A 25,555-nucleotide genomic window follows, 5' to 3' on the forward strand; every position below is an offset into this window, starting at 1 on the left:
TGTCAACTTAAAATACTCATTGTCAGTCCGGGGAAGCCCAAGATAAGTGACTCGATAATGTTAGTTGGTCATCTGAATAACGAAAAGAAATTATTTCCAACGATCGCGTTAGCTCGTCTCGACCTGCCTCTGAAAAAAAACTGATTAACCCGCGCGGCGCTATTGATTTCCCCTCGTCACGAGCTGCCCCCTTATCTCTAGCTATCAGCTTTATCAGCTTAAATATATTAAATAATCCAGCTCCTGCTTTCACACTTTTTGTCTATTCAATATCTACACCATGACTATTAATGAGACAGGAATCAGTATAGCTATTGATCGTGGTGGAACCTTCACCGACGTGATATACAAATTCGGGAAGAAAGAAGGCACGTTCAAGCTTTTATCGGTTGATCCTTCAAATTACAAAGATGCAAACATTGAAAGTATCAGAAGAGTTTTAGAACTGACATCTGGCAAAACCATACCCAGAAACCAGCTTCTCGATACTTCCTCCATTTCCTCAATTCGTTTAGGAACCACAGTGGCCACCAACGCCCTTCTGGAACGCAAGGGGTCAAGATGTGCTTTGGTGACTACCAAAGGATTCAAAGATCTGCTTCATATTGGAGATCAATCACGGCCAGACCTGTTCGCGCTTAACATTGTGAAGCCAGGTGTTCTCTTCGAAAAGGTGGTGGAAGCAGATGAGCGCGTCACTATGCCAGCATTTTTGGTTGACCCAACTGGCTATGATGCACGTGATCTTCTGGATGGCCAAAAGTATGTTGAAGGCAAAACAAAAGAAGTGTTTGAGATCATCAAGCCGTTGGACACTGAAAAATTGACCCGTGATCTAATAAAGTTGAAAGAGGAAGGTATAAATTCTGTTGCTATTGTTTTTATACACGGTTACAATTACCAGGAGCACGAAAAGCAGGCAGGAGAGATCGCTAAAAGTCTTGGATTTGGAAATGTTTCGCTTTCTCATGAGCTGCTACCAGTCATCAAAACGCTTCCCAGAGGGCAGTCAACGGTTGTCGATGCCTATTTGACCCCTATAGTGAAGGAGTACATTGACAATTTTTTAGCTGGGTTTGAGCCGGGTTTTGAGAAGCACACCAGAGTCGAGTTCATGCAATCTGATGGTGGACTGTGTTCCTGGAGAAACTTTTCGGGACTTCGTTCACTGCTTTCTGGACCTGCTGGAGGTGTTGTTGGTGAGGCAAAAACGTGCTACGACGAAGACAACAAGATTCCTGTAATTGGGTTCGATATGGGAGGAACATCAACAGACGTCTCGAGATATGCGGGTGAGTTTGAATTCTCGTTTGAGTCAATCACCGCTGGGATAAATATTGCTGCTCCCCAGTTAGACATCAACACTGTCGCTGCTGGAGGTGGTTCCATTCTTGAATATGTCAATGGTGTGTTCAAGGTCGGACCTGAGTCAGCTTCTGCTCATCCAGGACCTGCGTGCTACAAGAAAGGCGGACCATTGACCGTGACGGACGCTAATTTATTCACAGGTAGAATTTTGCCCGAGTTTTTCCCCAAAATCTTTGGTCCGGGCGAAAATGAACCTTTGGACTATGCCATCACCAAAAAGAAGTTCGAGCAACTAGCGCAGATCATCAACGGAGACAATCCGGGCTTCCCCAAAACTCCTCATGAAATCGCCCTTGGATTTTTGAAGGTTGCCAACTACCAAATGGCAAAGCCAATTAGAGAGTTGACTGAAGCCAAAGGGCATGACGCATCTGCTCATTCTCTGGCCTCCTTTGGTGGCGCTGGAGGACAGCACGCCGCATCAATTGCCAAGATTTTAAAGATAAAGAAGGTACTCATTCACAAGCACTCGTCCATCCTATCCGCGTATGGTATATCTTTAGCGGATGTTGTCAATGAACAGCAGATTCCGTGTGCAAAAGTTTATTCTGAGACCGCAAGAGATGAACTAATCAAACAAGCGGAAAAGTTGAAGGAAAAAGCTCTCATGGAGCTGAAGGCTCAAGGTGTTAACTCAGAGACTGTATTCTCGACAGTTTACCTTAATATGGGCTATAAGGGCTCGGATACCAGAATCATGGTTGCACGACCAGAAGATGATGATTTTCTATCGGTGTTTTATGAGACCCACCAAAGGGAGTTTGCTTTCAATGACTATGACAAACCTGTTTTGATTACCGATGTCAGAGTTAGAAGCACTGGTAATACATTTGGTGAAACAAATGAAAGGTCTCCATATAAAGACTATGCCTCAGTTGCAAAAGTTCCTGTTGAGTCCGGAGTTGAAGAAAAAACCACTCCTGTTATTTTTGACGAGGGTGCTCTTGATTCCAAAGTGTATCTTTTGGAGAAGCTCGCCCCTGGAACTGTGGTAGCTGGTCCAGCACTTATTTTGGATGAGACACAAACCATAGTGGTAACTCCCGATGCATTTGCCACCATTCTTCCAAGACATGTGGTTTTGGACGTCAATGTGGAGTCCAAAAGTCAGGTCAGCACCGACTATATTGATCCCATCCAGCTTTCGATTTTCAGCAATAGATTTATGTCTATTGCAGAGGACATGGCTCGTACACTGCAAAAAATAGCTGTGAGTGCCAACATCAAAGAACGACTAGACTTCTCCTGTGCTTTATTTGACAATGAAGGAAACCTGACAGCAAATGCCCCTAATGTGCCGGTCCATCTTGGGTCCATGTCTAGCGCTATCAAGTACCAGCTTGAGTATTGGAATAGTGACCTTCACGAAGGCGACATTTTGTGCACAAATTCTCCAAGCGTCGGTGGAACTCATCTTCCGGATATTACAGTGATTTCTCCTGTGTTCTACGAGAACAAAATCCAGTTTGTGGTCGCAGCCAGAGCACACCATTCGGAGATTGGTGGATCGTCTCCTGGGTCGTCGTCGTCCTACGCGAGAGAAATCTACGAGGAAGGTGTTAATATTGAGACATGGAAAATTGTGGAAAAGGGAAAGCTAGATTACGAGGGGCTTGACTATCATTTTAACGTGGCACCAACTAAGTATGGTGTTTCCGGAACAAGAAACATTGATGATAACATTTCAGATTTGAAAGCACAGATTGCAGCAAACCAGCGCGGTATCAATCTTTTGAAGGAACTGTTCAACGAGTATGGAAGCGAAACTGTTTTATTCTATATGCGAAATGTGAAGAAGACTGCTGAAATGGGAGTGCGGAAATTTCTGATGAAGTTTGCTAGGGAAAACGCTGACAGACTGCCGTTGAGGGCCGTTGACTTCCTTGACGACGGAACACAAGTGCAGGTCAAAATTGACATCAACCCACAAGACGGGTCAGCTGTCTTTGATTTCACTGGAACATCCCTTGAGTCTTACAGCAACTTGAATGCTCCCAAGTCTGTCACAGCCTCTGCAGTCATCTATGTTCTCAGATGTCTGGTCAATCTTGATATCCCACTCAACCAGGGCTGCTTAGACCCTTGTACATTGGTTATTCCAGAAAACTCGCTAATCAATCCGAGCAAATATGCTGCTGTTTGTGCAGGTAACGGCATGACCTCGCAAAGGGTTACAGACTGTTTATTTAAGGCCTTTGGTGTAACCTCTGCCACGGGAGGTTGCATGAACGGACTGAACTTCGGGAGCGGGGGCCAGAACGAGAAAGGAGAGCTTGTCAAGGGCTTTGGATACACGGAGACAATTGGGCAGGGCAACTGTGCAGGCATTGTGGAACAGGACGGGGTCAGGGTAGGGTTCGACGGATTCTCGGGGACGCAGACCAACATGACGAATACGAAGATCACAGACCCGGAGATTCTGGAGCAGCGGTATCCCTGTGTTTTGCTGCAGTACTGCATTCGGAAGAACAGTGGCGGTCGCGGAAAATGGAACGGGGGAGACGGTCTGATCAGAGAGATCCAGTTCTCGTCGCCTGTGCACGTGTCGCTGGTGACCCAGCGGCGGGTTTTTGCTCCGTGGGGCATCTACGGGGGCGAAAACGGGAAGCGGGGAGAGAATTATCTTGGGCGCAATAGGGGCGGTGTGATCCAGTGGATCCAGCTGCCGTCGCTTGCTGAGATTGCGATCCGCAAGGGGGACATCGTGAAGGTACTGACCCCTGGGGGCGGCGGGTTTGGGAAGGTGGGTGACAGCGATGAGCAGTGGGGCGTGGGCCGTCCGAGGGACAAATGGAAACACGTGCCGGCGTGCAGTGGGACGGTAGGCCAGCTGAGGAGCGCGCTGAACTCGTCGCAATGAGCGCGAGGGGGATGGATGATATAGAAGGTGTAGTGAATGGAGAGTTGCAAAGTACAGGGTGTAGGTGGTAGGTATAGATTGAAATCCATCCAGCCGCATGACCACGCATCTCTACTGCGTAAGAATTGTCGTTCCTGGCGAAAAAAATGTTGATAAGACTTGAATCCAATATTTAGTGCATAAGAGTACGTAGGCTGTTTTAACTAAAAGTGTTGCAATGAACGGACGATGGACAAAAAAGAGCAAAAACTTGTACGCACAACAAGGAGAAAGAGGTCGGCCGGCTGTTTGTCTTGTAAGTCTGACAGTGATTGTTTGATAAATATTGACGTTAACAATCCATCAAGGTCGTAACAGGAAAGTGAAATGTTGCGAGACAAACCAATTTCTTCAGCCTGCAGCCGTAGCGGATATACTTGTGTCTGCGCGAGAAATATCACGGAAACAACACGTTTCGGACAGTGACATACCTCAAATTGGCTCTTGAAGTCATAAGAAGTTGGCCAGCTATTTCTGCAATCATTAGAGTGAAAGAGCCGCCTCCTTTAGACTACTTGGATGATATATCGCATCCTGTGGTTGAAGAGAAACAGGTACCATTAAGATCCACTGATAGAACACTGTTAGAAAGTTTTCTCTTCAACTACTCTATCATTTTAGTTCTCTGTCAAAAAGAATGGCTATTAGAGCTTGGATCACCTTTTGATATTTTCAACGAGTTTCGTCCATTTCTGAAGACCCCTCTTTACCAGTGTCCCGTACCCTGGATGAACAATCCCATGGTGGGTGTTGCACTGTGTGCAATTGAATTGGTTGCAAAAGCTAGTTGGCTTTGGCACTATTACCTATTTAATCCACAGCATGAGGCACTGGCTGTACAGGTTCATAGTGCAGCCAAATACTTTATTGTGTCTTTGCTTCCACCAGATGTCAAGTTTGTTCAACCGAAACATGTGCGAAGAAAACTTGAGGATAGCTGTTGCACAGCTCGGATTATGGCGAAGGCTGTCTACTGCCTGCTCACAAAACTTCTTTACCCCAGAATGGATGCCAGCAAAAGACCTGGAAAAGTTGGCGTTCCATTCCCAAACCTCTTCGATATGCACATGGTTGTTTGCGGTCATAGGTACGTCAATGATTCATCAAAAAGATCAAAATTATCTCATGTGGAGAATCGAGAATTTTGCTTCTGCCCTACGAATCTCCTGCTTTTGGCTGTGGAAAGGTACATGGGGAACTAAAGGTAACCCTGGCCAGGGATGGAACGTTTTATTAAAGAAAAATTGTTTTAAGAAAGTGATGTTCTAGAACTGAACTACAAATCTCCAAGACATCCGCCTGGAACCACAGACTCGGCATAGACCTCTGCAATGTAGTACAGGTAACTGTCAACATTTCTGGTGGCAAAGGTGGCATTATTCTGCGCCAAGTCTAAGATTTCGTCGATCTCCTCATAGTACTCTTGGATATACTCCGTGTTCATAGCAGGAAGATGGAGGTAGCGGTGCAGCATGTCAATTCCACCATAGTGCTTTGGAGTAGTCTCAACAATCGTGCCATCAAAGCACATTTTCGAGAGAGCAACTCTTTCCTGGAAAAAGTATGGGCAAAGCACGTTTTGAGACTCTTCATAACTGTACCCTCCCCAGGTAGGGTTAGGATCACACTTGTCGGAGATGTCATCGCAACGCCAGCTGATTTGATCCTTGTTTGCTTCAACAAGATAGTCGAGCAGACCGATGACCTCGTAGATGCTTCCGTCACCGAACCATCTCATAAAGATTTCGTCATCTTTACCGTACTCCATCAGACGGTTTCTGGCGAAGGCAGCCGCCTCCAACGAATCTTGTAGATGAGCATTGATTATTCTAGTGTAAGTCTCATTGCAAGTGTGAAGGATTGGGGCAAATTGAGGGCTTGACCAGCCGTATGCACCGCTGAGTGATAACTCTTCAAGTGCATTTGTGGAGTTGCTCGCGTAGAAGGTGGCTGCAGCAGCGTGCGTAGCAAGTAAAACGGAAGAAGTGAAAGAGAATCTCATGCTGGATATCAAGTTTGGTATATGCTCTCTACTCAGTGCGATGCTAAGGTGGTATCTTGGACGACCTTTTATAGGAAATATGCCCGGACTTCAGCTACGACCATGGTGGTTAGATGCCTCGAGATATGGTGGTCTTCGGCTGCAAAATCTTGACTTTCTCGACCTCGAGGCGCCACATTCGTTACCGTACATATCCTCTTTAGACAAGTCGCAGATTTGGTTACCAGAATAGGTGCAAAAGGCAATCCTTTTGCACCGCAGTGGTAAAAAAAATGCATCTCATAATGCCTGTTCAGTTCGCTCTTCAAACAAAATTTTGCGGGGCCAAAATGCAACTCTCGACCCTGCATAGTACAAAATGGACCCTTTAATTTGAAGGTCTTTCCCAAAATGGAGAAATTAGGTGATGCGTTTTGGTGCATCTGATGACACAGCTGCAGAGCTTCACCTCATCGGTAAACTAGAAATACTTCTGGAAGATTCTGCCGCCCTCCGGAGGTATGGTTGGCCAAGAAAGAAGGTCATGCTACTTTCTTACAATATGAATTGACCAAGACTAAAATTTTGGGTCAAATTAATCTAGAGCTTAATTAAAATCTAAAGACGAAGAAGAACTGAAAATTTTGTTTTGAAATCCTCGACACGGCCATTAGAGGTCACCAAGACATCCGCCTGGAATAACGGCTTCAGAGTAGACCTCAGCAATGTAGTACAAGAAGCTGTCAACGTTTCTGACTGCGAAACTGGAGTTAGTCTGGGCAACATCAAGGATCTCGTCAAGCTCCTCAAAGTACTCGGCAATGTAACCGTCAGAGCTCATGTATGGAACATGCAGGTAACGATGCAGCAGATCAATACCAGCATAATGCTTTGGACCAGTGCTAACGATGGTGCCATCGAAGCACATGTTTGCGAGAGGTTTCTTGGAGGTGTAGAACAGATCGCAGATAACGGTCTCTCCTGGGGCATCCTCACGGTGGTATCCTGGGTAAGTAGTTGGGTTTGCAGCACACTCTCCGTCAATGTCGTCACATCTGTAGAGAAGACTGTCCTTAGAGGCCTCGACAAGCCAGTCAATGGTACCGATGACCTCGTAGATGCTTCCATCTCCGAACCATCTCTCGTAGATCTCATCGTCCTTCCGTACTCGGTCAGACGGGCTCTGGCGTAGGCAGCAGCCTCCAGAGAATCTTTGAGACCAGCGCGGATCATTCTGGCATTAGTCTCGTTACAGGTGTGGTAGATGGAAGCAAACTGAGGGTTCGACCATCCAGTAACACCAGAGACGGCAAACTCCTCCAGAGCAGTTGAGGAGTTAGAGGCATAGAAGGTGATGGCGCTAGCCTTGGCAGCAACGAGAGCAACGGCGGAAATGGAGAACTTCATTATGGTATCAAAGTAGTTTACCTCGAAAGCAAATGTATTGAAACTAAGGCAATAAGGTTGGGCTTTTATATAGCCCTGATCATAACCCCGAGAACGGCCGCCCAAAAATTCTATCCGCTCTACAGCAGTTCTTCGGCACAAATTTGGAAACGAAAAATGGTCAGAACATAACCACTATGGTAGCTTCTGTAGTTGTTTTTATATGAAATGAGGAATATCTGCAGGTACGCGATGAAAAGTTTTTGATTTTGGTTCAATTAGGTAAAAAACCCTATTTAGGGTTTCTGAATTGGTGTTATGACGGGCAGGTCGTCCAATAGGACCCATCAATCAATACAATCCGCCTGTTTATAGACCATATTAATAGCACTAGAATTTGCCCGAATATCCGCTTTTGGCAGAGTTCGAGAGCTGAGACTCAAAATCGGCATTTAATTACCGAAGAAACACTTCCTAAAGCAGATGTAGTAGTAGCGAATCCAAACAACGCGTGATTATTGCAGGGTCTTTTAGCCCTAGTCCCTTTGTTGATGCCGTCTACCAATTGACACGGTTATAACAGTACACGTTGTTTAGCAGTAGCAGTGGCGAGCGAATGGACTCATCGGGTGCTTCATTGAATGAGACCATCCGGAAAGAAGCTTAAATTGATTCTCGAAGTACCTTCCTTAGGCTCACTTTCTTTTTGGGTTTTGAAAAAATAATAGCGATATTTTCACTTGTTGATTCCGAAACGTGATGCAAGTAATTCACTCTACATATGCTGCCAAGCCTGGCCGTTGATTACCATGCTTCTACTCTGCTGAGACGTTTAGTCAAATGGTCGAATAGCTAGATTTCATCAGCGGGATCTTTGCTCGATTTAGGCATACTTATCACACTTAGTCGCTCTCGGGTGAGCCCTCTTCTACACTTTCAACGTGCTCGATATCGATGAGCTTTTCCGTAAGGCGTTCTGTTGGAGTCCTCTTAATCTCTTGGAGACCGTAGAAGATGGTATGAGAATCGAGGAATATGTTCTCAATGTCTTCAAGGGTTCTCTTGGAGGTTTCAGGATAGAAGACAAAAAAGTGAATAGTTGCAACAGCGTTCGTCAAGGTGAAGACAATGTATGTCTTCCAAGCCAGATTTTGAGTCATGATCGGAGTGATCATCGCAATCACAAAATTGCAAATCCAATTCGTTGCGACACTGATTGCATTACCTTTGGCACGAAGTTGCAATGGCAGCACCTCAGCAGCATAAACCCATGGAACACAGTTCATAGCATAGCCAAAGAACCCAATAAACGTGAAGAAGAATGCAGTTGCGGCGACTGACGATTCTTTGGTACCAACACGCAAAAGGATAGTGACGAGAAGCATTGAAATACATTGTCCAGCGGAACCGGATGCCATGGCAAAACGTCTTCCCATCTTATCCAAAAACAGCGTAGGGATAAATCCGGTTGCGAAAAAGGTCAGCATAATGCAACCACCCAGAATTGTCGCGAGGTTTGAACTTAGTCCAACGTTATTCTCTAACACCATTGGCACATAGTAAACCACCAAGTTGATGCCTCCGAACTGGTTCCAGAACTGACCAAATACAGTAAGCATGATTCTAAACCGGCCGTGCATGGCATCTCTGCCCATAAGAATATCACCCCAGGTGATTTTATCGCCTGAACCTTCGATTTTTTGAAGATAGAGAATGTCGTCAATGATGGCAGAAATCCGCGGATGATCCTCTGGCACACCATTAATCGTTGCTAGTGAGTACCTTGCATCTTGTGTTCTTCCAACTTTCATTAACCACCTTGGAGATTCAGGGCAGAAGAATAACATCACAATCCCGAGTACCGCGAAAAGCATCTGAATACCTACTGGAAGTCTCCATGAAACCTGATCTGTTCTTTTGCTGCAACCGTAGCCAATCCAGTACGACACAGTGATACCAAATGCGACACCTTGAGGTTCTGCGGCCACCAGGCCACCTCTATGGTTCTCGTGGCATACTTCAGACTGATACATCGGTGTTGTACTTGTCTCAAATCCTGTTCCGAGGCCAGAAATGAATCTTCCGATGAAGAGTTGAACCACACTGTACGAGCTGCATTGCAGAATGACTCCAATGGTCACCAAGGTGAATCCCAGCCAGATGGCCCGCTTTCTGCCTAACTTATCACCGATCCAGATGTTTGCCATGCTACCAAAAAAACTTCCTAGGTTGTAGATCGCAACTATAATTCCGAGATAATTTCCTTGGGGATGGCCAAATTGGCTTTGAAAAACGACCTCGTTCTGCACATTTGCTAATGCTCCCTGTTCAAACCCATACAGGATAAATGCGAACATGCAGGTGACCGTCAATATATGTTGGGTTGGCTTCCCAGGGCGGAAGAGAGGGTAATACGATTGAAGTTTGACCATTTCGAGTAACTCTATTTCCCGTCAAGGCTTGCGCTCAATGCCAAACTCTGAGAAGTTGATCAGGGAACCATCCATATTTATATCTCCGCTTTCGTCCCCCACATGCGTTTAGCCTGTCACGCATTCTATACTATTCAGCCTATTTTGGAGGAGAGGGAAGTCGAGATAAATTACGTCATATTCATGAATTCTGCATGCGTGTACTTTCGTACCCCGGAAATTTCGCCCAAAGAAGTTCGCGGTGCAGGTCTGCATATTTAATAACACGATGTGTGATGTCATCAGCTTGTCGAATCTATCTTGTCTGTTTCTGATTCAAGGCTTGTAGATGTTGTTGTTTGTGATCGCATCCCAAACGCATCCAAAACGCCTAGAAAGGAAATGAACTTGAGGTAACTGGACTGCCACCTCAAAGTCATCCTTCTGAAGCCATTCTATCCAGAGCCCCAGACCACGAGGCTGCGGTGTCAGACCATAGAACTATAGATATGCTAAAATTGCCATTTTGAGAGCAATACGTCTACCGCTATCTCCAACTACCTAAATCGATGCACAGCGACAATTGCATTCCTTCACCCGACCCCGAAATCTCGGTAGTTGCATATTACCTGATGCACGGACAAGGTTGAAGATTTTAGCGATACCTACTCCGCAACAAGATTCCCCAATCAAATGTTCCGCTTTACCCCGCTGAGCGCTGATTTTCGCGTATCTGACCTGGTTGGGGCGAAGTCTATAGGCAGACGTTGCTGCCAAAAGGCAGGATGTATACATTTATACCGTGCATTGCCATTCTACAGTTGTCAAATCGAGTAAGCCTGCCGCATTGAACGGCATGCATATCTACAAAAATAAAGGGTTCGTTTTACATTCCCGTGGTAGGCATGCAACGCCGCACAGGACGTACCAAAAATCCAGAGCATGTGACGTGCGTATATAATATATGACTAATCAATCTTTTCTAGTCATGTGACACTGTGTCACATGTGTAACTTACACCCTGTGACACCGATGTGCCGTCTCAGGCGTTTTCGCAAGGTAATTACATTATACTTTCATACCGTTCTAACCAGGCACCATATTAAACTTGGACCGTGACGTTCTGTTGATTCGAAACCCGTGACATACGCAGTGCTGTGTCGCCGAACATAATGTCAACTAAAAAGGCCGAAGTATACTGTGCCGAAAGTCTTGAAATGCCTCTATCGAAGTCTTTTTTTAAAAATAATTGAGGTGCCCCTTGCACCTTTCGAGATTAAATCACGGCTATGTGTTATTATATCTATTTTCGTGCACCTGGCATGGAATATATCTTTCGCCAATAACTTTTGGAAGTATTGTCATGGATTAGATGTCGTCGTGCATGAGCTAGTACGTTTGGATATGCATGGTTTATATAAGCACCTGCGGAAACGTCCAATCAGATGCCTCACTTTAGTAACACCATGTCTAAAATGTCGAGTTTTATGGAGGTGTGAGGAGGGGTTGCAGGATCCCCAGTACCACGAAGGTGTTTTTGGTATGATTTTACTTGATTCAAACCTTTGTTTAGAGGCTCTCTGGAGTGTTTGAAAGCCATCTTTGGGTATGAAGGATGTAACATCGTGCATGTAAATAGCATGCTGAGTTGGTTATATGCAGAGTTCATGAGGGTTAAATTCCGTTGGGTATAAATATCTCGATTCTCCTCAGTGCGTCTCAAGTCTGTGCCTAAAATCTTAAGGTTCACGTAGTTTACACTTCTTAGAGGTCCTTATATCAGAACTGTTAGTCAAATGGGTAGAATTAGCAAGTCCAAGAAAGCCACAAAGGCCAAGACAGCTACTTCTAAACAAAAAGGACCTATTCCAGTGACTTTGCTTTCTGGATTCCTAGGTTCAGGGAAGACCACCCTTCTGGAGCACATCCTTACTGCATCCCATGGCTACAAAATTGCTGTCATTATCAATGATATGTCTTCGCTGAATATTGATGCGTCGCTCATTAGAAACCATAAGGTTCATAATACGGAAGAGAAGCTGGTCCAACTTCAGAATGGTTGCATCTGCTGCACTCTCAGGGGAGACCTTTTGAAAGGACTTACGTCTCTTGCAAAATCGCAGGATGTCGACTACATTGTGATTGAGAGTACCGGTATCTCTGAGCCTATGCAGGTAGCTGAAACTTTCACTACCGAATTTACTGAAGCTCTGCTTCAAAATGACGCCGGCATCCCTGAAGAGATGGTGGACAAAAATACTGAAAAGGTCTTGAAAGAGATCATCGATATTGGGGGCCTGACCAAGCTCGCATATCTTGATACTTGTGTCACAGTGATTGATTCCATTAATTTTCTAGAAAACTTTGAGACAATCGAATTCCTTGCTGACAGATGGGGTGATAACGGCCAAGGTGAAGCAGAAAGAACCATTACAGACTTGATGGTCGATCAGATCGAGTTCTGTGATGTCATTATCTTGAACAAAACGAGTGGAATTTCAAAAAAGAAAATCGCCGACATTGAAAAGATTGTCCATCAATTGAACCCGGTGGCTAAGGTATACAAGACCGATTACTGCAAAATTGACCTCAAACACATTCTCAATACCGGCCTGTATGATTTTGAAAAGGCAACTACATCTGCAGGGTGGCTACAGAGCATCAAGGAGATGAGCATCCGTGAGGGAAAATTTGGAGACAACCAATCTAGCAGACTGGCCCCGAAGCCTGAAACCGAGGAGTATGGTATCAACAACTTTGTGTACACGGCTCGGAAACCTTTCCATCCGCAAAGACTTTATGACCTTGTCGTCAATAAGTTCTATGTTATTGAGCAGACACAGCTTGATGATACAAAGAACAGTGAGGACGATGATGAAGATGAAGATGACGAAGAAGAGGACGATGATGAGGAAGATGAGGAGGAAGAGGATGAGAAGACTACTATCGAGAACAAAAAGAATTCTGCGTTTGGTCCCCTCCTTCGTTCTAAAGGTGACTTCTGGATCGCTTCCAGGTACATTGTGAGAGGTGAATGGAGTCATGCGGGTACAATGCTCACTTTGAAAGGAGGTATGCCATGGTTTGCCGTCAGCAGAGAATTTTGGCCGGAGGACCCAAAAGCCGTCGAGATGATTTTGCAAGATTTCCAGGGAGCCCACGGCGACAGACGTCAAGAAATTGTGATGATTGGTCTTTCGATTGATAAAGAGCAAATTACGAAAGCTCTTGACAGTGCTTTGTTGACTGATGAGGAAATGGAAAGATTTGACGGCATTGTCAAAAATGCTAACGGTCTGCTGGACATTGAAAAAAAGCTCAACAAAGCCTTTGAGGATCCATTTGAGCCATGGTTAATGTTAGAAAATGAGGAAGAAGAAGAAGAAGCGGACGAGGCTGTAGTCGAATCCAAAATCGGCACAAAAACTGAGGAGGCTCTCGAAGATGAAAGTGAGAAATCTAGTGGTGAAGATGACGCCCCATCGGAAACTTCAAAATCAGAAGAGATTGACGACTCTGAGTCCTCTGGCGCAAAGAACGAAAAAGAAAATACGATTGTTAAGAACATTGTGCACGACATACAGCATTCTCTGCACCATCATGGACCGGGACACAATCATAGCCACAGCCATAATCAGACTCCTCAAAAGCTCGTTGCTGTATCAGGAAAACTATAAACTCAGGATTAATATGTGGACCCAATGTGCAAGAAAGGACTAGCGCCTTTTGCTGACGCCACGCTTTTGTTTGAGATTGCAGTTCACAATCAAGCAGTGTGCGCCCAAATTGAGGAAGAGCCTTTCGGTTTTCAGTTCACGGCAACTAATCCAATGATATATAGCCCCTATAAAATTTAACCTACAAGCCCTGACTTTCAAGTTCTTTAGGTCCCATCAAAACGTTTACGTTGCTCACATTTTCGAGTTCAACGTTCTCCGAGATGCCGTAAGCTTCAAAGTCATCTTCAGCCCAAGGAATAATAAGGTTGAGTATAACCCCCAACACGGCAGTCAAAGCATATCCAGTTTCCATGACCATAATAATTGCTTGAAGGAACCCCGTAAGAGCATCATTTGACCCGGAATATGTAAACACGTTGTCAAACCATGTCGGAATCAGAACAGCGGCACATCCAGGAACTAAAGCTCCGGTTAGAATAAATCTATCTCTCCTCGTAAACTTGCAAAGGCCAATGATACTGAGCCCAGAGGCAAACACGGATCCAAATAGGAATGTAGTCATTCCACCAAGCACTGCTTTTGGAATTGCAACCAATGCTGCTGCAAATTTGGAGAAGACACCCATTACGATGAGGTAGAAACAGCACCAATATCCGACTTTTCTGTTTGCGCACTTAGTAATGGAAATCACTCCATTGTTCTGAGCAAATGTGCCCACAGGAGTGAGAGTGAAAAGACCAGACAAGACCCCACTGACACCATCTGCAAGAAGGCATCCCTGGATCCGGGATTGAAACTGCGGGCCTTCTACTTCAACTCGAGAAACATCACAAGTTGCAGTGATGTCTCCAATGGCTTGTAATGCTGAAGTGCTGTACATTGCAAGCATTGGGAGTACCGCTGGGCCATAAACTTTCAGCTTGAAAGTCTTAACCCACAAGAAGTTAGCAACAGGTGCGCTTGAAATGGATGAATTATCAAAGTAATTGCACGCAGCCGCCACAATACATCCAACTAGCAGTCCTAAGATGACAGAGCAGGATTTCATGATTGGCGCTCCCCACTTCTCAAAAGCGATGATGCTGACATAGACAAGGAAACCAAGCCCAATGAACTCAGCCGAACCCCAGGGCAGTGGATGTGGTGCACTCGCACTTGGACAATAGTCGCTCGACATACAACCCGATCCACCAAGCCAATCTTTGAATCCACTTTTCACCAATGATAAGCCAATAACAACGACAACTGAGCCCGTGATGATGGGCGGAAATAGTTTCTTGATCACCTTTGGAGGTAAAAATGAGATAGCAATTTCACTAAGGGCACAAACAGATCCTGTCGCAATAATGGCTCCGTAACCATCAGGACACGGAAGTTCTGCACCGCTAGCATCAACAGGGCAAAAGCCAGAGTTATACATCATTGGAAAGGCATTGGAGGTGATCGTGACAGTTGTAAACGAGATACCCACCACTGAGATAAGACCACTACCAATATAATAGTTTGTCTTCCATATTCTTGCACGCGCAACTTGAACAGCCGTGAGAATTCCCGAAACTATGAGACCACAAGAGACAAGATATTGTTGGTCAGCATCAGAAAGGTTCGCTGATGAAGCTATTGACAACGGTGGTGCCATAACACCACCTAACATTGCCAACGCATGTTGAAAACCCAAAATCATTCCCAGTAGGATAGGCATGGGTTGGTCCACTGCGAAAAACGGCTGATTAACGGCATCGTCTTGTGGGGGTCTTTTCTTCCAGAAACGCAAATGCGGAACCTTGGGAGTAAAGAGGTGCTTGTAATTATAATCACCAATGAGTCCTTCCTTAGTTAATAGCTGTTTACAAAGCGCGTTTTTGATGTCTTTCATTTTAAAATCTGTGTTGTCTTTCTTCCTTGCTTGTGGTGAACTAGTGGTTTTATATAGAAAACACCAACAAATTGCTCATCCTTATAGGTATTCTATTGGTGATGTGGTAAACTGAAATTAGAGTGTGTACTTGAAGCGCGCTTTTGTAGTGACATTGAGCAGGATCTGTTATCATTATCACCTAATTTGCTAACCTATGCGAGTTTTCCGATATCAATGGATATCTTTAAAGCGGGATGATCCGACCCTGCATATATATTTTCCAAAATAAGAAATTGGTATCTTAAAGTAAGCAAGATAAGCTTTTTCAAAGAATAAACACATAAAATTGCCTGAGCTAAAAACCGAGAATGGCACTATATAAGTGGCGTCAATCAAACCTCTTGGGTCGTAACTAGAAGAGCTGAAAGAAAATGTTTCGCCTTGAAACAGGACGATACGTTGAAATCTGCAGTGATCATGCCCAAAGCATAGAAGATTTTGACTCGATACCTATTATTGATTTTTCAGAACTGCTATCTGAGGACGCGAATGCTCGCCGTAAACTGGCCGAGAAAATCTACGTTGCCTGCAGCACAGTGGGCTTCTTTTATGCTGTAAATCATGGAATTCCGCAAGACGTGACAGCAAATGCTTTTGAATGGTCTAAGAAGTTTTTTCACGGATTAACAACTGCTCAAAAGATGAAAATCGACACAGCGCTTTTGCCTGATTCTCAGTATCAGGGCTACTTCCCTTTCGGTAGCGTGAATAAGAGCCAAAAGAAATTATCGGACTTGATGGAAGCGTTCAATATCAATTACGACTACCGCTATGACCCTGATAAACCATCGAAGCCAGATGCAAAGCAGTCAAATTTCATCAATCTTTGGCCAGATGAAGACCTTCCCGAATTTAAGCTCCATATTGAAGCCTATCATGCAGAATGCCTGAAGTTTTCAAGAAGGTTGGTTAAGCTTATAGCCATGGCACTAGGACTTTCGCCTGATTACTTTGACGATGCTATCAGATATCCGACGGCTGGGCTTCGGATAGCACACTACCCAAAACAAGAAGCTTCTGCCAACGACCAAAATGGGCTTGGTGCGCACACAGATTTCGATTTTATTACTTTAGTCAATCAAGGGAATGTAGGTGGACTTCAGGTGCTGAACAAAAAAGGCCAATGGATTAAAGCTCAGCCGCTAACAGGTTCTCTGGTCGTCAATGTCGGCGACTGTCTCATGCGCCTCAGCAACAATAGGCTTAGCTCCACTGTACACAGAGTTGTGAATGAAAGTGGTCAGGCCAGATACTCTATGCCGTTCTTCTTTGGCCTCAACCAGAACTATGTTATGGAAGGACTTCCATCATGCGTTAGCGACGACAATAAATATATGTATCCTGTCACGACTGTCGGGGAATATCTTGAATGGCGATCAAGATCTTCCAAATCCGGCAACATACATGAATTTGATAACAAAAGATGAAAAATAATTTGTCGGCAGATAAGACGTCATGATTGGATTTTGTCGCGCACTAGTAAATATAGTATATAAAACAAACGAGAATTATAGTCTTCTCTGAATCAAGAAGCATGGGCCAAAAAAAGTCTTCTCTTGCTTGCGAGCGCTGCCGGCTAGGAAAACACAAATGCGACTCAAAGTTGCCCGCCTGTAGTCGTTGCGAGAGACTTGGGGTGGAATGTTTGGTGAGATCTAACGATCTCAATAAACTTGTTCCCCGTGACTATCTGATTCAGCTAGAGACCAAAGTACTTCGCTACGAGATCATTTTGAAAAAACTCGGTGTTGATCCCAACTTGGAACCGGACTACAAACAGGATGTGGAGCGACAAAGGAGTCTTGGTATACGAAGACTTGAACGACCCTACAATGAGCCAACAACAGGTGGTGTCAAAAAGAACCAAGCAAACACTTTGGAGAACCAGGTCAGTAATGCACTTCTGCGATACACCCTATTTGGATATTATGACCGTAGAAAGCCTTCTTATGATGCTGCACCATTTCTGCCCTCAAAATACTCTGCAGTCATTTTGGTGGACAACTATTTTCGCTACGCGTGGATACAATTGCCAATAATTAAAGACCGCGACTGTATTGATAATCTCATTCAGAAGCTGCAAGAAAACGAAAACTTACTTACTAATTTTGAGTCGCACCTACTTCACATGGTTTTCGCTATTGGAAGCGCTGTTGTAGGGCAAAATTCAAAATGGCTAAAGGGATTAGCAAAACCAGAAGAGTACTATACCCAAGCAATGAACAAGCTAAATAAATGCCTTCCAGATCTGAAAGAACATCGAGATACCAAACTAATGTTACAGTCCCTGCTATTAATATCTTCTTTTGGTCTCTATAAGCCTGTGTCACCTGGAATCTGGTACACTATCAACTCTGCTATGCGTCTAGCTGTTGAGCTAAGATTGCATAGGGAGGAGCATCTGGCAGAGGTTGAAAAGACAGTCGAGGGAAATGATTGTTTTGAAAGACGCCTTTTCTGGTCATGCTATTCTCTAGACAGGATCATCAACTCATACTCAGGAACTCCCTATAGCCTCGTGGACGGTGACATAACCAGCCAAATTCGAGCCACCACACGCTCCGACTCAAATCACTTGAAAATCTTTGAAGCCTTTTTTCAGGCTAGACGCCTTCAGTCTCTGATCAGGACTAAACTATTCGACAGCTCTGCGCAAGATGACTTGGAGGTTTGGAGAGCACAGACACGCGTTCAGATTGATGATTGGCATAAAAATACGACCAATGAATTAAGCATCGGAAATCTTCTCCCTCTTGGTAATTATCTCCAGCTAATTTACTATCAGTTGATCATCGATCTGCATAATCCTAGTTCTGAGTTATCGTCGGTTCAATTATTTGGATCTTTCGAATTAACAGAGATTAGATACGAAGTTCTTAATCCGCAACTTGTGAAACATGCAGCGCTAAATATAATCCAGCTTTACTACGAATTACACGAAGGAGGGTTCCTCAATTACTCACATCTTTCGGTATGCTGGATTCTTGCAGCTGCTCGCCTGTTTGTTCATCTTGAGGTCAGATCCAGGTCTACACAGGAAAGTCTAGAATTGACCGTGCAGGGTCTGATAAGGACAGCTCAGTTAATATTACAAGATCTGAGCAACGAATGCCCTACAGCGATACAAGCCTGGAAAGTGCTCAACAACATTATGGTGCTTGAATATTCATGAGTCATATATAGTTCGTAAAAGGTTATACTGGTAAGAAGTTTTCGATAGAATGGATATCAAATATAGTTCCTTCGGGGTCGAAAAGCAAATCAGGTAGAGGAAAACTGTCCACATTGAAGTGAGTAAATTCTCGTGCAAATTTCCCCTCAAACGCAACTGACGCCATATCCCTTATGAGGTGAAATATCTCTCTCGACACAGCTGGCCAATAAACCTCCAACTCAGCAAGCAAATGGATGACAGCACTACAGACACTGACCCGTACATCTTCCGTTCCTTTTAAAAATTCCTGGGGCACGAATTTGCGCATGTATTCTGGCAGTTCATCAAATGTGAGTCTGTAATCTGGTCGGTTGTAAATATCCCGAATCACAATGAGAAGGTATTGGAAAGGGTTGCTGTTTTTCACAAACCATTTGAACCTGCAAATTTCATCTGTGACTGTGATTCGAATAGAAGTCTCATAGAGCAACAATACAGCAACTTCAACAATATCCGAATCTAGTGGAACGCTTGTTGACAACAACTTTTTCAAAACCGACTGTTTGTCTTGTCGGCCTTCGGGATCCAGTATAGTCATTGATTTTGCTGAAGATTGGTACACCACAGACTCAGAATTTGGAACGGTCTTCATGCCGCAAACCTTGTACAGGAGATAGAGTCTGTGACCAAAGATGATGATGTTTGCTGCAATCCATCTTATAATTTCTGGAGAATAGAGTCTGGGATCGCACATGTTCATCCGATCAATCAAATCGCTAAATGTGTCGTAGATGTCCTTCACATAGCATCGAAGGTCTTCTAGCCTCTCTTCGCTTCGATCTTCTTCTACCACATTCAAGTAAATCATAAAGCGTTTTAGAACGGGGCAAATCACAGATCTAGCAATTGCGAACATAAGATATGGATTAGTTGGTCCAGTATAGGTCTTTTTCTCGAAATCATAGTCATTGTGAGAAGGAAACGGGACAGAAGATTCAAGAAATGGCGACAGAGAGTGTAATCCAGTTGAGACAGAGCTCATGGTTTCGAGGTAAGTGATGGAATGCCATAAAAGTCTTTTTTTCTGAAGCTCGCGTTCTCTATGATGCATCTGGTCAAAAGCCTTGTACCTTAGTAGATCTTTGTGGAGCCCCATAGTCTCAGCAGCCCTGAGAGTTACGGAAGCATGCAAAATGGTACCTTTGAAGTTGATTGACCCAGTTTGGCATACAATGACTGTTGCCACGATGCAAGACATGCTAGGAGATACCATGTATCGCAGGTGGCTCTTGATTTTTTCCAAGATGGAGAAATACTTGTGCTTATCTTCGTAGAGGATCGCAAGCTGTTCTTCGCCAGACGTTGCTTCGAGCGAGATCACAGAAGAGAAATATATTGCAAACAGTATAACCGCATAGTTGAAGTCTAAGGATTCGGGATCTTTGCTTATCTGATCCCAAAACAGCTTGTACTGTGATAGATTTTGGGTTCTATCAAGCAGCGGCACCATAGGGTCAACTGTATTCCAGAATACTTCGACAAGGTGATCCGACTCTGGGCGAGAAGGCAACGCGTCTATTATTTCTGAGAATGACAAGTCAGTCTCGGGGCGGAAAAAATCATAGTGGCCAACTTCCTTCAAGTTCTTGTTCTTTCCATAATGTATAGTATCGTTGTCTGTAGAGTTAAGTTTGACCAAAAAGGGAGTGTTTATCGCGGGGTCGAGAAAAGGGTAGAAAGCCCTTGAGTGAAAAATGGATGTGTCATCGGATGCCATGACTACAGGAGAATTTTCACGCAAGGTACCGGTCTCTTTGAAGCCATATTTGCATTTGTCAGGAAACTCCCGACAATTTTGACAAGGAGAACCATGGTCACATTTGAGTTTCCGATAGTAACAGTACTGGCAACTTTTAACAGTACGACGTCTAGTGATTTTCTTACCGGGAGAACGCCTTGAATTTTGCTTGTGCTTGGATTTGGTAATTTTCTCCATGTATGCTGCAGCACACAGTTTCGGCTCAGAGAATATAGATGTAGTCTTACGATCGATTGGTGCAATCCCTCGGTTATACAAGTGGTGCAAACGAAGTCTTAGTCTCTTATCTTATCCACCTGAATTAACCGAAATAGGTTCTCGGCCGAGAAATGCAGAAAAAAAAATCCTCTTGATAGAGATAGTATAAGGAAATAAGCAATGAATTAGTATATTAAGAGCAAGATTCCTAGCGAACACCAGCTGTAGAACAACACCCTTCTGTTTTACCTTTTAGAGTTATCTTAGACGAAATGACGGTGGAAGAGAGACCGGCTGAGAAGGAACTTCTTTTTACCACCTTCAGTGTGGATACTAGAGACTATAATAAAGGCCTTTCCGAGGAGGCAAAGTCAAAAATCACATGGAGCGCTAAAGCAGAAAAGAGGGCAAGGATTAAGTTTGATATTGTTGTGATGTCTGTGCTTTTCATCGCGTTCTTCGCTCTTCAGCTGGATAGATCCAACGTTTCTAACGCTTTGACTGGAACCATTGAGGAGGATCTTAATATGAACTCAGACCAGATTGTCGAGGGTAACCAGCTTCAAGTGGCAGCAATTTGCGTTGCTGAAATTCCATCCAACGTGCTTCTGCAGATGGTTGGTCCATCTAAATGGATCTCTTTGCAATGTGTGCTTTGGTCGCTCGTTGCAATTTTCCAAAGTTTCATCACTGATAAACCAAGCTACTTTGCCACCAGATGGCTTCTGGGGATGTTCGAGGCTGGTTTTCTTCCTGGTGCTATGTATTACATGAGCACCTTCTACCTTAAACACGAGATGGCTACGCGTGTTGCAATTTTTTACTTTGGAAACAATCTTGCTGGTGCTTTCGGTAACTTGATCGCTGCTGGTATTCTTGAAATGGATCAGAGTTGGGCTAGTTGGAGATATCTGTTCATGATTGAGGGGTGTATCACAATGTTTGGAGCACTAGTGCTCATCATTTTCCTACCTACAAACGTCAACGACGTCCGCCCTATTCATAGACTGTTCAACTTCTTCTCCAAGGAAGAGGCCGAAATCTTGAAGCAAAGAAAAGTGGTCGAGGAAACAGACAACAAGGAAACGATATTCATGAGCAAAAAGGAGCTAATTGAAGCACTTATTGACTACAGACTTTGGTCGCATCTTATTCTTAACTTCTTCCAGCTTATCGCAAAAGGTGGATTTGGTGTGTTCACCCCTAAACTGATGAAGACGTTTGGTTTCTCGACAGTGAAGGCCAACATGCTTACTGCTGTGGGTTACTTTGGCGCCTGTGTTCTCTCTTTGCTTCTGTCCTTCATTTCAGACCGCACATCAATGCGTGGTATATTCTGCATTGGTGCGAACGCATACACCCTTATATTCACTGGTGTCCTATATGGGTTAAAGAAATCAGGCAATACCGATAAATGGCTTCTTTTTGCCATGATTACATTGGTTAACTCTGGAAATTCGTTATCGCAAGGGTTCAATAACGCGTGGTTGTCTGTGAATGCGAGATCTTCAACAAAAAGAAGTGTCGGGCTCGCTCTCTGTGTCACAGGTAGTAACTTGGGTGGTATCTTGGGTCAAGCCATGTTCAAATCCAAGGATGCACCAAACTACATTCCTGGGTTCAGAACGATCACGGGATTGGCTGGCGGAGCAGTAATCTGGTCCATACTCGTGACTGCGGACTACTGGTATGCCAATGTCAGGCTTGACAGAAAGAGAGCGCAGGAATCGCAGATGGTTGTGGGGAATGCAGAGGCTACTGAAGAGGAAGTAGGAGTGGAAAAAGCTGACGAAACGTGGCACTACCAATTATAAATAATTGAATGCTGACTTGAAGTCGTTTTCTTAAACGATATAGATTGATCCCGATAACCTATTCTGGGTATGCAGGTGAGGGTAGAAATAAAAAAAAATGCTTATCTCGACCGAGATTATGCATGGCTCAATCTTCCTCCAATACATTTCTTTTTCCGTATGGCCTGCATATAGCATGAGCCGAGAAATTCTCTCGGCCGAGTAAATGAACGACTACGTAACTATTATAAAAGTTAGTTGATTCGTATGCTCGGGACTGGAAAGTCGTAGACATCATCTATTCTTATTTCAACATGTCCAAAGACCCAAAAAGACCGAACATCGTGCTTATTCTTGCGGATAACCTTGGATTTGGTGAGCTTGGATGCTACGGAGGAGGAGTGCTGAGAGGTGCTCCAACCCCAAATATTGATCATCTGGCGACGCAGGGTCTCTTGTGTACGAATTTCAATGTGGAAAGTGACTGTGTGCCGACCAGGTCTGCCCTGATGTCTGGAAGACACCCGATCAGAACCGGTTGCAGACAGTCTGTGCCAGCTGGATTCCCACAGGGGCTCCAACGCTGGGAAAAGACTCTGCCAGAAATCCTCGCTCAGGGAGGCTACAAATCTGCCCATCACGGGAAGTGGCACTTGGGTGATGTGCCAGGTAGATATCCATCCGATCGTGGATTTGACGAGTGGTATGGAATACCAAGAACGACCGATGAAACGCAGTTCACAAGCTCTGTTGGGTTTGATCCAAGCGTGTGCACTACGCCATATGTCATGGAGGGAAGAGCTGGTGAGGAGTCCAAGGAGGTTTGTGTCTACGATCTGGAGGAGAGAAGAGTGATTGACGAGAAGCTTGTCAACAAAAGTATTGATTTTATGACTAGAATGAAAGACCAAGAACAGCCTTTCTTCCTCTACCACCCGCTTGTTCACCTGCATTTCCCTACTCTGCCCCACAAGGACTTTGCTGGTATCACCAATAATGGCGACTTTGCCGACTCTATGGTGGAGATGGACCACCGTGTTGGCCAATTGGTCAAATTTATTGACGATTCTGGTTTGGGTGAAAACACGTTCCTTATATTTGCCTCGGACAATGGCCCAGAGTTTCGTCCTCCTTACAGAGGTACTGCTGGATTCTATCGCGGAACGTACCACACGGCAATGGAGGGCAGTCTTAGAGTTCCATGCATTTTCAGGTGGCCTGGAAAGATTCCAGAAAACGTCCGCACTAACGAAATTATACATGTGACAGACCTTTTCTCCACAATTATTGGCATTGGTGGACAGAAAGTGCCTGATGATAGACCAATCGATGGTGTGGACCAGATAGAATTCTTGCTCAACCCGGTCGGCCAGAAGTCTAAAAGAGAAGGGTTTTTGTTTTACATCAAGGAAGACTTGAAGGCTATCAAGTGGAGAGACTGGAAACTTCATCTCTGGTGGGAGCCAGAAGTGAACGAAGGCAAAGGCAAATTGGAGTCCCCATACTTGTTCAACATTATGCGTGATCCAAAAGAGGAGACAGATGTGCTTCCATACAACACTTGGGTTTTGCAACCGCTTTTCAAGTTGAGGGATGACTTCCTCAAGTCGATGAAACAATTCCCTGCTCCACCGGACCCAATGAAAGAGTTATAATAGATGTAATTAGAACATTAATAAGCATTGAACATCGGACCAGTCGAGTCGACAAGAGTAGTAGGTAACGGGAAGCAGTGAGAACAAGACCTCTGTAAAAGCGAGAAAAAATAAGGGAATGAGTAGTTGGCAACGATCGGATACATAAACATGGCCTTGAGCGCGTACGCTAGTGCTCGGCTGCAGTCTTCAGTGCAAATGTCGTCTTGAAGGAAGCAAACCCACATTTTAAAATAATCGGAGCATACATTTGCCGGTCAAGTCCGTAAATTTCCTGCAGAGGTCCAATATCAGTTTCCGGATCTTATTTTTTTAGGAAGCTGGGTCGTAAGTGACGATCAGAGTTGACGTGCTTATACATGGGTCCTTGTATTCTGACATAATCTCAGAGAGGACGCACTACGCAGCTGAATTGTCCAATTGAGAGCGCTCTCAGTTTTGAGGAGAAAACCTACTTTTCACCACTCTTCATCTAATTCGCTCGATTCGCTCTGAAGTAAGTCGTGCTATTCACCCAAAAGTTAAAATGGACCTCTGCCTTATGCACTTTGGGGACGGACTACCAAATGAATGCACCAGTTCGTGCGGCACGTTATTTAGACGCAATAGCGCGTCATAGTGTAGAGATGTGACCGTTATAGTTCTTCAACACCATGAAGCACAGTAAAGTAGGTCTGTCAACCATACGGACAACAGCCACACGATAAAGCACCATGTTCCCCTTGTTGTTGCAGGAGGATTCAATGGCTCTAGTGCAGAAGCAAAAGCCGGATCTGGTGAGGCCGATGCAGTTGCATTTGGAAGGTACTTTATCTCAAATCCGGATTTAGTCCAACGCTTGAGAAATCAATGGCCTTTGAATGCTTATGATAGGTCAACCCTTTACTCCACTTCTCCCCTAGGGCAGTGCACTTTCCAATCGATATTAGAAATAAATATATTTTGCTTATCAACCAGGATATGGTTGAGTCTATATTAACAAAAAAGATTTGAGGAGTTAAATGGTCAGGTTTTATGTGAATCAGTGTTTAAAGATTATGAGATATCTGGAAATGTTGCATCGAGCATTCAAAAGGAGGGAATTTGCACATAATCAAATCCAAATATTCAATTAGAAGTGATGGAGCTCACTCGACCGTTCGAAAGCAATGCATTGTAATATGGTAGGTGAATCATCAGATAGTGCTTGGGCTGTTATTGACGGGATTCAACTTCCCTGATATTTGGACTAAGACTGTTGTTAACTCTAAAAAAGATTCTATTCTGATTAATCCCCGAGAAAGACAACTTACC

At 44.3% G+C, this 25,555-nt stretch overlaps 12 protein-coding genes across 12 annotated transcripts; 7 read left to right on the forward strand and 5 right to left on the reverse strand.

Annotated features, from left to right (window-relative positions):
* Nucleotides 1–280: 280 nt before the first annotated feature.
* Nucleotides 281–4,277, forward strand: OGAPODRAFT_83562 (uncharacterized protein; the record flags this gene model as incomplete). Its single annotated transcript, XM_018356711.1, has 1 exon — nucleotides 281–4,277. The coding sequence occupies one exon, from the start codon at nucleotides 281–283 to the stop codon at nucleotides 4,226–4,228; it is 3,948 nt and encodes a 1,315-aa protein (XP_018209572.1). The 3' UTR covers nucleotides 4,229–4,277.
* A 147-nt stretch (nucleotides 4,278–4,424) lies between these two features.
* OGAPODRAFT_83563 (uncharacterized protein) lies at nucleotides 4,425–5,536 on the forward strand (the record flags this gene model as incomplete). Its single annotated transcript, XM_018356712.1, has 3 exons — nucleotides 4,425–4,523; nucleotides 4,691–5,206; nucleotides 5,283–5,536. The coding sequence occupies exons 1-3, from the start codon at nucleotides 4,457–4,459 to the stop codon at nucleotides 5,534–5,536; spliced, it is 837 nt and encodes a 278-aa protein (XP_018209573.1). The 5' UTR covers nucleotides 4,425–4,456.
* On the reverse strand, nucleotides 4,425–6,548 carry OGAPODRAFT_17307 (uncharacterized protein). Its single transcript, XM_018355031.1, has one exon. It carries the CDS (start codon nucleotides 6,267–6,269, stop codon nucleotides 5,544–5,546), a length of 726 nt encoding a protein of 241 aa, XP_018209574.1. The 5' UTR covers nucleotides 6,270–6,548; the 3' UTR covers nucleotides 4,425–5,543.
* A 300-nt stretch (nucleotides 6,549–6,848) lies between these two features.
* On the reverse strand, nucleotides 6,849–7,668 carry OGAPODRAFT_77921 (uncharacterized protein; the record flags this gene model as incomplete). Its single annotated transcript, XM_018356395.1, has 3 exons — nucleotides 7,283–7,668; nucleotides 7,006–7,253; nucleotides 6,849–6,866 (listed from the first exon to the last, which is right to left on the reverse strand). Exons 1-3 carry the CDS (start codon nucleotides 7,653–7,655, stop codon nucleotides 6,849–6,851), a joined length of 639 nt encoding a protein of 212 aa, XP_018209575.1. The 5' UTR covers nucleotides 7,656–7,668.
* An 811-nt stretch (nucleotides 7,669–8,479) lies between these two features.
* OGAPODRAFT_17308 (uncharacterized protein) lies at nucleotides 8,480–10,099 on the reverse strand. The gene has a single exon (XM_018355032.1). The coding sequence runs from the start codon at nucleotides 10,064–10,066 to the stop codon at nucleotides 8,537–8,539; it is 1,530 nt and encodes a 509-aa protein (XP_018209576.1). The 5' UTR covers nucleotides 10,067–10,099; the 3' UTR covers nucleotides 8,480–8,536.
* Nucleotides 8,480–15,278, forward strand: OGAPODRAFT_90633 (uncharacterized protein). Its single transcript, XM_018356977.1, has one exon. It carries the CDS (start codon nucleotides 11,842–11,844, stop codon nucleotides 13,720–13,722), a length of 1,881 nt encoding a protein of 626 aa, XP_018209577.1. The 5' UTR covers nucleotides 8,480–11,841; the 3' UTR covers nucleotides 13,723–15,278.
* On the reverse strand, nucleotides 12,454–15,601 carry OGAPODRAFT_83566 (uncharacterized protein; the record flags this gene model as incomplete). Its single annotated transcript, XM_018356713.1, has 1 exon — nucleotides 12,454–15,601. One exon carries the CDS (start codon nucleotides 15,599–15,601, stop codon nucleotides 13,904–13,906), a length of 1,698 nt encoding a protein of 565 aa, XP_018209578.1. The 3' UTR covers nucleotides 12,454–13,903.
* A 473-nt stretch (nucleotides 15,602–16,074) lies between these two features.
* OGAPODRAFT_38129 (uncharacterized protein) lies at nucleotides 16,075–17,019 on the forward strand (the record flags this gene model as incomplete). Its single annotated transcript, XM_018355353.1, has 1 exon — nucleotides 16,075–17,019. A coding segment is annotated over one exon (945 nt), but the record flags the coding sequence as incomplete, so codon positions are not given.
* A 158-nt stretch (nucleotides 17,020–17,177) lies between these two features.
* Nucleotides 17,178–17,399, forward strand: OGAPODRAFT_51445 (uncharacterized protein; the record flags this gene model as incomplete). The annotated part of the gene is made up of 1 exon (XM_018355700.1): nucleotides 17,178–17,399. A coding segment is annotated over one exon (222 nt), but the record flags the coding sequence as incomplete, so codon positions are not given.
* Nucleotides 17,400–17,691: 292 nt separating this feature from the next.
* OGAPODRAFT_17310 (uncharacterized protein) lies at nucleotides 17,692–20,354 on the reverse strand. The gene has a single exon (XM_018355033.1). It carries the CDS (start codon nucleotides 20,305–20,307, stop codon nucleotides 18,838–18,840), a length of 1,470 nt encoding a protein of 489 aa, XP_018209581.1. The 5' UTR covers nucleotides 20,308–20,354; the 3' UTR covers nucleotides 17,692–18,837.
* Nucleotides 20,355–21,069: 715 nt separating this feature from the next.
* Nucleotides 21,070–22,641, forward strand: OGAPODRAFT_17311 (uncharacterized protein; the record flags this gene model as incomplete). The annotated part of the gene is made up of 1 exon (XM_018355034.1): nucleotides 21,070–22,641. A coding segment is annotated over exon 1 (1,162 nt), but the record flags the coding sequence as incomplete, so codon positions are not given.
* A 280-nt stretch (nucleotides 22,642–22,921) lies between these two features.
* Nucleotides 22,922–24,262, forward strand: OGAPODRAFT_95632 (uncharacterized protein; the record flags this gene model as incomplete). Its single annotated transcript, XM_018357778.1, has 1 exon — nucleotides 22,922–24,262. The coding sequence occupies one exon, from the start codon at nucleotides 22,922–22,924 to the stop codon at nucleotides 24,260–24,262; it is 1,341 nt and encodes a 446-aa protein (XP_018209583.1).
* Between the last annotated feature and the right edge of the window lie 1,293 nt (nucleotides 24,263–25,555).

The sequence above is a fragment of the Ogataea polymorpha genome (genome assembly GCF_001664045.1).
Source record: "Ogataea polymorpha strain NCYC 495 leu1.1 chromosome Unknown OGAPOscaffold_6, whole genome shotgun sequence".
NCBI classification, from domain to species: Eukaryota; Fungi; Ascomycota; class Pichiomycetes; order Pichiales; family Pichiaceae; genus Ogataea; species Ogataea polymorpha.